The sequence below is a fragment of the Cebus imitator genome, unplaced genomic scaffold (genome assembly GCF_001604975.1).
Source record: "Cebus imitator isolate Cc_AM_T3 unplaced genomic scaffold, Cebus_imitator-1.0 Scaffold341, whole genome shotgun sequence".
NCBI classification, from domain to species: Eukaryota; Metazoa; Chordata; class Mammalia; order Primates; family Cebidae; genus Cebus; species Cebus imitator.
The window spans coordinates 191,912-203,471 of record NW_016107656.1 but is presented as its reverse complement, the minus strand read 5'-3'; the positions used below and the strand labels follow the sequence as shown (position 1 = coordinate 203,471).

At 39.4% G+C, this 11,560-nt stretch overlaps 1 protein-coding gene across 3 annotated transcripts in view; it reads right to left on the bottom strand.

Annotated features, from left to right (window-relative positions):
• The window catches only part of LATS1 (large tumor suppressor kinase 1), a 52,194-nt gene that overhangs the window by 14,040 nt on the left and 26,594 nt on the right, over positions 1 to 11,560 (bottom strand). For all 3 annotated transcript variants that reach the window (XM_017505742.2, XM_017505741.2, XM_017505743.2), the window contains 2 exons: positions 4,677 to 6,190; positions 1,794 to 2,376 (listed from right to left, as the gene is read on the bottom strand). In XM_017505742.2, the coding sequence (XP_017361231.1) occupies positions 1,794 to 2,376; positions 4,677 to 6,190 (2,097 nt within the window). The remainder of the gene's footprint in view (positions 1 to 1,793; positions 2,377 to 4,676; positions 6,191 to 11,560) is intronic.

Below are 11,560 nucleotides of genomic sequence, written 5' to 3'. Positions count from 1 at the left end.
TTGCGGTGAGCCGAGATCGCGCCATTGCACTCCAGCCTGGGTAACAAGAGCGAAACTCCGTCTCAAAAAAAAAAAATAAATAAAAAAAATAAAAATAAAAAAAAGAGTTACTTATGGGCCATGTGAAGTTTGAAAGGCCTATCTGAAATCCATGTGAAGATAGCCAAGAAGTAGTTGGACAGTAATTATGAATTTCAGAGAAAGGCCATTTCTGGAGAGAGATTTGGAAGTCATTGACATATAGATGGCATGAAGTTACCTAGAGTTATGTATAAGAAATAAACCTAACTATAATTATTATCTGGGATGTTTGATTAAAATATGATTTCCATGCCCCAAAAATTTTTGATCGAAAGACAAGAATAGAGCCTAGGAATCATATTTTTAAGAAGCTTTCCAAGTAATAATTCAGTTGAATCTGAGGAGACACTAAATTCCATTATATTGAACATTAAGGTAGGTTCAATTGTTTCAGTTCTACTCATTTTAATGTCAATCGACTTGTGTTCACAGCAACACAGGAAGCTAATAATACTTACCTCAGAGGATTGTTGTGAGCATATTAGAATATACTGTAAAGCACCTATTACATAGTATTTAACAAATGTTAGATTGACTTACACTTCCATTAGCGCTTGGAGGGATCTTGGTGAGGCAGTGTGGTGTAGTAGAAATAACATGGGCCCTGAAATCAGACAAACCTGGGTTCAAAGCCTAGCCCTTACACTTGATTTCTGTCTGACCTTGGGCAAGTTACTTCATCTAATTAGGGCTCAGTTTCTTCATCCTGCCTCACAGTGATACTGTGAGGATAAAGTAGGATCAAGGATCATAAAGTGTTTAGGGTTATATAAGTTGTGTAATAGTCACATAACGGAATCCTAAATAGCAGTTAAAATAAATGTTACATGAATAACATGGAGGAACCTCAAACAAGTCAACACAAAGAATATATATAGAATTATATTTAAATAAAGGTTAAAGAGTAGACAAAATGAAATATTATTATTTAGGGATGTATACATTTGTGATAAAAGTAAGATAAGAGTAGAGAGCTAATTACAAAAGTTCTGAAACAACACTTATCTCTGTGGAGGAGAAAAGGGGAAGTGATTGTTTAGGAGCATCTCAAGTACTAATAATCCAGTTCTTTAACTGAATGGTGGATATGAGGATTCATTAAAAAATTATTAAAATGATATTTGGCCAGGTGTAGGGGCTCACACCTGTAATCTCAGCACTTTGGGAGGCTGAGGTGGGTGGACCTGAGATCAGGAGTTTGAGATCAGCCTGGCCAACATGGCAAAACCCTGTCTCTACCAAAAATACAAAAATTAGCTGGGCATGGTGGCAGGTACATTTCTACTAAAAATACAAAAATTAGCTGTGCATGGTGGCAGGTGACTATAATCCCAGCTATTCCTGAGGCAGGAGAATCGCTTGAATCCAGGAGGGGGAGGTTGCAGTGAGCTGAGATTGCACCACTACACTCCAGCCTGGGTGAAAGAGTGAGACTCCATCAAAAAAAATCAAAAGTTATTTGTCTGACATATTGACAAATAAAATGTAAAAGGAGTGACTCAAAAATGTTAATAATATTTAGTAATAATCAAATCGAGCACATTCTTTCATTTTATAAGTCTAAGCACCTAAAGGATTCACCCAAGGTTATCCAGCAGAATCAAGACCTGACCCATGTCTTCTGGCTCTCATCCAGTGATATAATCATCCTATATTTTACTATATCAATAAATTACATTATTATGAACAAACTACATTTTGAGTTTACTTACCACTCTGATAGTACTTAGAATCGTGTGTCCATCTGAAGCCAGTGCAGAGGCCAAAGTCAGTCAATTTAATATGACCATCACGATCAATCAAAATATTATCAGGTTTAATATCTCTATGAATAAAACCCATTTTATGAACACTTTCAACTGCACAGGTAAGTTCTGCTATGTAGAATCGTGCCAGGTTTTCTGGAAAGATGCCCATTCTAATTAATAGGCTCATCATATCACCCCCAGGAATGTAGTCCATTACAAAGTATAAATTGTCCTTATCTTGGAATGAATAATATAGACGAACTACCCATTCATTGTCAGCTTCAGCCAGGATATCTCTCTCAGCTTTAACATGAGCAACTTGATTTCGAAGCAGAACATCTTTCTTTCGAAGAGTTTTTGTTGCATACAAAGCCTTAGTATCTACTTTTCTTGCTAGACAGACTTCACCAAATGCTCCTATTCCTAGTGTCTTTATCTTCACAAACATAGACTTGTCCATTTTAGCCCTTTTAAGACGAATGTAATTAGATTCTTTTTGGCAAAGCATCTTTCTCATTTGATCCTGGGCATCTTGAGATAATCCAACCTAGGCAAATAAACTAGATGTTAAATAAGAATTATCTTCTTCAATATTAAATATTAAGAAATAGCTTGGAAAAAATTCAGGCATATATTTAAAGGTTAAATGCATAATTTTTAATAAAGCATGTTAGAAATCTAGAAACCATTTCAAAGGAAATTAATGATCAAAAGTGCAGCTTAAGAGGCAGTTAAAAGGATATTCAAAGTGAGTACATATGCAAATTCAGCTGTGTAGTCCAAGAGGATCCCAGATGAGTCAGCTTTCTACTCTTCTCTAATGCACTCCGAAAAAAAAAAAAAGGTTCTCAATGTGAAACAAATATCTGTTAACATGCATCTTCATTTATACTTCTCTTAGTGTAATGCCTAGGCCTCAAACATCCTTCCTCCTATTTTATCTTTCATAAAAAAAAAAAATTCTTTTACTCCAGGCTTATTTATTCTAAAAAATTAATGTACGGAGAACAACAAAACAATGCCTTTTCTAAGCCACTAATCCTTTCCCCATTCTCAATAAATATATAATAGTCATGAATAATCTTTCCTTTTCTCTTTTTCAGGGCATTAGAGTAAAGGTGTGACTCATGGCCCACCATTAACACAAATTGCAAAGGGTTTCTCCTACTTATTTGTTTACAAGATATCCTTTGGGTACTTAGGAATATTTCAAAGAATAGTCAGTGTGACTCATGAAGATATTAAAAAATAGATTAAAAACAAAAACTAACTTCTAAGTATTATAGATAAGGAATACCTGGATTTAGAAGGGAGAAATATTTTGGCTAATTAATAAAGAACTAATTAAAGGGTTTAAATAGAAAAGGAATTCAATTGGAAAAGTGGGGTCTAATTCTAGAAATGCAAGACTAAAATACAGCAACCACATGCTTCTGTTAGGATTCACATTTGCATGCAAAATCTTTTAAGAAGGGTGACATGCCAGACTTAGTTCAGAACTGTTTCTCTTAAAATCTTACTTGCCTACACAGTAATGGAGACTACAGAAGTCAGCAAAGCTTCCAACACCATAAAAGTTTAAATCAGCTATTAGTGAAAGTGAAGAGGAAAAAGGAAAAATAAACTAAGAAAATACATACAGACAGACTTTAGTAAGAAATCCTAAGAACTAAAATACAGATAAGTCATAGAGATTATTATGGCATTTCTCATTTAATAAAATGTAAAATGGAATAACAATACTGTAAATCAGATTTGGAAAAATCATTTTATTTTTTATTTTCAAATTCTTTTGAGATGGAGTTTCACTGTTGTTGCCCAGGCTGGAGTGCAATGGCGCAATCTTGGCTCACTGCAACCTCCACCCCCCCGGGTTAAAAGTAATTCTCCTGCCTCAGCCTCCCAAGTAGCTGTGATTACAGGCATGTGCCATCATGCCTGGCTAATTTTGTATTTTTAATAGGGATGGGGGTTTCACTATTTTGGTCAGGCTGGTCTCGAACTCCTGACCTCAGATGACCCGCCTACCTCTGTCTCCCAAAGTGCTGGGATTACAGGCCTGAGCCACCTCGCCTGGTGGAAAAATCATTTTAAAAGAATGTTTCTCTCAAGTACATAAAGGCATTTAATCACAAGATTAAGCCTCTTGAATTGTGAGTGACAGATGTAAGATTAGGAGTCAAATCTTTGAACTCTAAGCACATGATAAAAACAATAATGATGACAATACCATCTTAGTATCTAGTGAAGAGATCTATGTGTAATGACAACACAATTTAAATAGGTTTATTTACTCTGATCTCCTTTTACTATAGTTTGACTTATAATTTCAACACATTTTTCTCCAATATATTATAAAAGTGAAATTAGAAGGGAAAAATAACAACGGAACTTCTTTGACACTTTCTAGTAAGATCTATGTGATCAATAAACCTATAAACTTCAAATTTTCTACAAGTAAAAAGAAATGTTTCGTAAGTGTATCAGGAGATGAGACCCACATATTACTAGTTTATCTTTAAATGTTGTTAAGATAATGTATAAAACCTAGAAAACAACCCTTGCTCAAATTTCCATATAAAGTATTATGTACACCTAAACTGTATATGGCAAATTATATTTTTCTTAATTTACACGAGATTTTATTTCAGGAAATTCTGAGTAAATCTTGAAATACTAAAATAAAATGGTTACAATAAAATGTACTTTAATATTTATTCACTTTTAAATTCTGTAACTGATAATAAGCTATAAAAAGCATGAAAAATACTGGAGCACAATATTTTAAAATAAACACCAAGTAAACAGATGATTAAGTATAAAAATGGACATTTTAAAAGGTTTTACCCGCATCATTTCATTCTCTAATTGTTTTTTACGATGTAGACGCTGCTGATGAGATTTGAGTACATTTTCTACATGTTGCTCCATAAAGAATTTAAATGCTTGAGGAGAATAACTTTGAATACGAGATTCCCTTCGCTCTTCATCTTTCTTGTTTTTCCTAACGGTGATGGGTGAAGTTGTAATTTGTTTCTTTTCTTTATCTCCACTATCAACATTTTCATAACTCTTTTCACTCTCATCCTCCTTGGGCAAGCTTGGCTGATCCTCTTTGCTAGCCTTACTGATTGATTCATATGGAGGAACAGATGGGTTTTGGTGCAGCAGGTGTTTTGGGTAGGGTGGTGGTGGTCCTTGATAGTTTGGAGCTTCAGCAACAGGTGGCATCACAGTCACATTTGAAGTGGTTCCCTCAGAAAAAGGACTGGGTTGAACAGTTTGAATTGGCTGTGGTATCCATGAAGGGTGTGTAGGTGCTAAAGCAGTCTGTAGCTCTGGTTTTAGTACACGCATGCTTTTCACAGGCTGTTGAATAGGAGCTGGTGTAATTGCAGTGACTGTTGTAGCAGAAGGCTGAGAATTAGCAGAGTGACTTGCTCTATTTCCTAACGGGTTATTAAAAGAATTTGACCTCACTGGTATGTTAGGTTGCCAGGTAGGGATTTCATGCCCACTGCTTGGGGATGACTGGGTTGGAGCAGAAGATGACTGAGGCCAATTTGTCTGCAGTCCAGGTACATTAATGTTATATAGTTCCATGTTATGACTGTTTCTGTTTGGCACCATCATAGACTGAGGAATATTTCCATTTGTATATGATGAAGGAGCAGCAGATCCCCCTGTTTGTAAAGCAGAAGGGCTTTGTCCATTAGCTGCGGTCAGAGGATATGGAGGTGGTGGCTGCCGATTCACAGTGCCAGCGGGGACAACGTTTTGGTGTATCATGAAATCCGTCTGTCCAGTACCATTCTGCATTCCAGGTCTCCCTGATGGAAAGTTAAATTTGCTAGAACTCTGCATGATGATTGGTTGTCTGCCAACAGGAACAGAACTAATGCCTCTCTGTCCCTGATTAGGAGGATTCATGGGGGAAGTGTTGAGAGGTGGTGGTGGATAGCCCTCTTGCCATGTCCCAGGTGGGACAGGAGAGATTCGGGAGATTACGTATTCCATATTCCCAGAATAGCGCTTTGTTTGAGAGTTTGGTTCCCATGAAGGAGGAGGTGGAGTTGTACCTCTTGGAGGGGGAGTCTGGCCTCTTGGAGGTGGTGGTGGAGTGACACTCCTTACTTGAGGTGGTGGTAGGGGGTTCACTCTCTGTCCGTTGCTAGGGTGAGCTTGAGCAAATGCTGTTATACCAGATCCAGACAAAGGTCTTCCTACATCTGTCTGTGAGCTGGGACTCTCAGAATGATAGGCCACACTTTCTCCTAGTGGTGGACCATGTCTCTGAGGAACTAAGGACTCTTTAGAACCTTTCCAGCTCTGTTTGCGGTTAACTGATTGTTGCACATTCCCTGTGGTCATAAGAGAGGTAAAGAGAAAAAAGAATCATGTTTTTAACCTCTTATTGTTATTTAGCTCAATTTAGGAAAAAAATAGTTATAAAAATAAAATTTCAGTAAGTGTTTTCCTTTTACCTTTTAAAATTTTATTTATTTTTGACCGGGCATGGTATCTCACTCCTGGTTAAAATTTCAGCACTTTGGGAGGCTGAGGTGGGTGGATTGCTTGAGCCCATGAGTTTGAAACCAGCCTGGGCAACATTCTACTAAAAACACAAAAATGACCCAGATGTGGTGGCACGTGCCTCTAGTCCCAGCTACTCGGGAAGCTGAGGCTGGAGGATCACTTGAACCTGGGAGGCAGAGGTTGCAGTGAACCAAGATCATACCACTGCACTCAAGCCTGGGAGATAGAATGAGACCTGTCTCAACAAAAAAAAAAAAAAAAAGTATTCTTGATTGATGGCTCAAAATTCACAAAGTATAATATCATAGCCACTTCTGTCCTTTAGCTGACCAATGTTCTTTAATAAGGTACTTCAGGGATATACAGATACAAGTTAGTACTATACATCCTATATGTACTACTACAATGCCTAGCTTTTTCTTCTTTTTTTTTTTTTTCTATTTACCACTATACTAACAAAGACTTTTCTTATTAAACAAAATGAAGATTCTGTATCAGCATATAAAGTTATTTCCTCACTTTAAAAAAATGTTACCATGGCTGGGTGCCCGGGAGGCCAAGGCAGTTGGATCAGAAGGACAGGAGATCAAGACCATCCTGGCCAACATGGTAAAACCATCTCTACTAAAAATACAAAAATCAGCTGGGTGTGGTGGTGTGCGCCTGTAGTCCCAGCCACTTGGGAGGTTGACGCAGGAGAATCACTTGAACCCAGGAAGCCAAAGCTGCAGTGAGCTGAGATTGTACCACTGCACTCCAGCCTGGTTGACAGAGCAAGATTCTGTCTCAAAAAAAAAAAAAAAAACAAAACTTTTTTTTGAACAGATATAGTTTCATATATATATACATGTATATTTATAGATAAATTATTAGAAGTAGCATTATTAAGCCAAAGGGTATATCTATTTGTAATTTTCATAGCTACTAATGCTTTTAAATACATTTTAATATATAATATTTTTAAATTGAGACAGTCTCACTCTGTCACCCAGGCTGGAGTGCAGTGGCACAGGCTCACCACAACCTCCGTCTCCCGGGTTCATGTGATTCTCCTGCCTCAGCCTCCTGAGTAGCTGGGATTACGGGTGCCCACCACCAAATCCAGCTAATTTTTGTATTTTTAGTAGATGGGGTTTCACCATGTTGGCCAGGATGGTTTTGGTCTTTTGACCTAGTGATCCGCCCATCTTGGCCTCCCAAAGTGCTGGGATTACAGGCGTGAGCCACCGCGCCCGGCAGCTACTACAAAAGTTTTTAGACTTTACTGAGTAGCAGCCCTTATCAAGATCTCCAAGTTGTTGCTTTTGTTCAAACAGAGTCTCACTCTGTCGCCCAGGCTGGAATGCAGTGGTGTGATCTTGGCTTACTGCAACCTCTGTCTCCTGGGTTTAAGCAATTCTCCTGCCTTAGCTACCGGTATAGCTTGGATTACAAGCGGGTACTACCCTGCCTGGCTAATTTTTGTATTTTTAGTAGAAATGGGGTTTCACTATGTTGGTAAGGCTGGTCTTAAACTCCTGACCTCAGGTCATCTGCCCACCTCAGCCTCCCAAAGCGCTGGGATTACAGGAATGAGCCACCGTGTCTGGCCAAGAGCTCCAAGATTAATCCCCTACTTTATCAGACCTCCTCTTTAATATTTTTATTCTCGTGAAACAGTCTTGCTGTCACCCAGGCTGGAGGGCAGTGGCATGATTATGAATCACTGCAGCCTTGAACCCCCTGGGCTCAAGCAATCCTCCCATCTCAGCCTTCCAAGTAGTTGGGACTACAGGCATGCATCACCATGCCCAGCTAATTATTTAATTAATTTATTTAATTTTTGTAGAGATAGTGTCTAAGTTGCCCAGGCTGGTCTCAAACTCCTGGGCTCAAGTGATCCTCCTGCCTCAGCCTCCCAAAAATGCTAGGATTATAGGCAGGAGACACTGAGCCTAGCCTATTTAAAAAATTTTTTTGTAGAGACAGGGTCTCCCTAAGATGCCCAGGCTGGTCTCAAACTCCTGGGTTCCAACAATCCTCCCACCTTGGCCTCCAAAGTGCTGGGATTACAGGCCTGAGCCACCACACCTGACCCTCCTCTTTCTTTATGACACATTTTATCCAACTTAAATCCATGGTCTACCACTTTGTTCTTCCCTCTCTATTCTTTTTCTCCAAGATCTCCTCCTTTTCATTCATTCATTAAATATTTATTGAGCATCAACTATATGGCAGGCAGTGCTCTAAGCAATCCGGTGACTTGGTAAGCAACAGAACATCCCTGGCCCAAGGAACCTACATTTTTGAAGGAGGAGCCAGACAAAAAACAAGTGAATAAATAAACAAGGTAACTTCAGGGTATGATAAATGCTCTGTGAATGAAACATAAATGGCATCAAATAATAGAGAGTAACAGGAGGATAGAAAGGGATAAGAATCAGTGGTCTAAAAAGGCTTCTCTAAGGCCGGGCACAGTGGCTCACACCTGTAATCCCAGCACTTTGGGAGGCCGAGCAGGGCAGATCATGAGGTCAGATCGAGACCATCCTGGCCAACACGGTGAAACCCCGTCTCTATTAAAAGTACAGAATATTAGCTGGCGTGCACCTGTAGTTCCATCTACTCGGAAAGCTGAGGCAGGAGAACTGCTTGAACCCAGGAGGTGGAGGTTGCAGTGAGCCGTGATGGTGCCACTACACTCCAGCCTGTCAACAGGGTGAGACTGCCTTAAAAAAAAAAAAAAAAAAAAAAGACTCCTCTGAGGGATAATGTATGAATGACAACTGCATAGGCCAGGCACAGTGGCTCACGCCTGTAATCCTAGCAATTTGGGAAGCTGAGGCGAGAGGATTGCCTGACGTCAGGAGTTCTTTAAGACAAACCTAGCCAACATGGTTAAACATGTCTCCACTAAAAATACAAAAATTAGTTGGTTGTGGTGGCACATGCCTGTAATCCCAGCAACCCGGGAGGCTGAGACAGGAGACCTGGGAGGCTGAGACAGGAGAATCGCTAGAAACCAGGAGGCAGAGGCTGTGGTGAGCCGAGACCACGCCACTGCACTCCAGCCTGGGTGACAGTGAGAAACTCTGCCTCAAAAAAAAGACTGCATAAAGGTCCTTGGGAGCTTGGTATTTTCCAAGAACAAAACAAACCCAGTATGGCTGCAGAACAGTAAATGAGGTGGGGAAAGTGATATTGGATGAGATCTAAAAGGCAGCCAGGCCACGGACAAGGACTTTGGAGAGAATAAGAAGCCAATAAAGGCAAAGAAGTATGCTCAGATTAAGTCAGGCTGGGTGCACTGGCTCATGCATGTGTCAAAAAAACAAAACAAAACCCTTTCAGCAATATTATCTATCTTATTTTGGACTTGTTTAGTGAAACTTCAGTCAGGGGTAATTCCAGCTATCTTTCTTTTTTTTTCCACACTCACAAGAATAAGTGATGCAATGGGCAGGCTGATTCTACTATAATTGAGGATCAGCATCCCTCAACGGCCTCGGCACCACCAGGAAACTCTACTCTTTCTATAGTCTCCACTATTGCCAGTCCTCAGTCTCCTCAAACTGCCTGCCCCATATCCATCACTCATCAGTCTTAGAAAATGACTTCCTTTTCTATTTCAGAGAAAACAGCAGGCATCAGAAAGTACTAACTTAGCTTCCCTACATAACCTAGGCCCGTTTGCTGCTGTTAGAGAAAAATGGCTGTACCTCTTTCTACCCAAGGCTAATATTCCCTCATGCTATGCTTTGGATCCTATTCCTCCTGGTTTCTCAAGAAGCTTACTTGATCCTCAAGGATCTCTTGAATATTTAATTTCATCCTCTTGACTAGAGTCTTTCAATTATTTTTTAAACATGTTTAAGTCTTTACTTAAAACAAAAACAAAAGAAGACTCTTCTTCCACTCCCATATATAGAGTTCTACCTCAAAGTGTTAGCTGGTGCTGGTCCCCAAACTGATATTGGTCTTCCATGAGATAAGTATGGAAATTGAGAGTGAGGATTGAGAAACTTTGATAGGAATTTGACAGAATAAACTTATGTCTGTTAAATATAACAATATTTAAACTTATATTTTTATGTCATTTAAAATTTTAACCTTTTTTCTTTTGAGAAAGGTGCTCACTCTACTGCCCAGGCTGGAGTGCAGTGGTGCAATCACAGCTCACTGCAGCTTCAATCTTGCTGGCACAGGCAATCCTCCCACCTCAGCCTCCTGAATAGCTGGGAACAGGCACCCATCACCACACCTGGCTAATTTTTTGTAGAGCCGGCATTTCACAATGATGCCCAGGCTAGTCTCAAACAACTGAGCTCAAGTGATCCTCCCGCCTCAGCCTCCCAAAGTGCTGGGATTACATGCGTGAGCTACCATGCCTAGCACTTAAATTTTCATTTTCTAATATTTTATTTTATTGTATTTTATTAAATTATGAATTGAATTCATGAATTGGAAATCTGAAAAATCAAAGGTCTTCACCATAGATGGTTTGAAAGCATTACTCTTGCTAATGTCCTCACTCTCCTCACAGAAAAACCTCTTAAAGGTATACCTTGTGTTCTTTGCTACTACATATCCTATTTAGTTCTCTACCCACTCCAGTCTGAATTATGCTCCCATGACACAAGTTACCTAATTTGTTCTGGGCTGAGTCCTCAATCTATATGCTGAAGTCCTAACCAGCAGTACCACAAGATGTGACTGTATTTGGTAATTAAGATTAAATTAGGTCATTAGGGTGGGTCCTAATGCAATATGACCTGTATCCCTGTAGGAAAAAATTTGGACATAGAGACAGAGACCCCAGACACACGCACATGCAGAGGGACACACATATGAGGCCACAGCAAGGCAGTGGCCATCTGCAAGCCAAGGAGATCAGCCTCAGCAGAAACCAGACCTGCCAGTAACTTAAATCTTGGACTTCTAGTCTCCAGCACTGTAAGAAAATAAATCTCAATTGTTTAAGCCACCCGGTCTGTGTAATTTTGTTATGGCAGCCCTAGCAAACTAATATACCATGTCCTAAAGCCAACAAGATTATTTTTTAGTTCTCATCTTGGTCAATATCTCTTTCTTAGCAGTATTTGGCATTTTGACCATTCCCACCCTTTCTTGAAACATTCTCTTACTTTGGCTTCCAAAACACTGAAAACCTTATTGGTTTTCTTCCTTCTCTTTTAGCTCTTTCTTTCTTTTCTTTT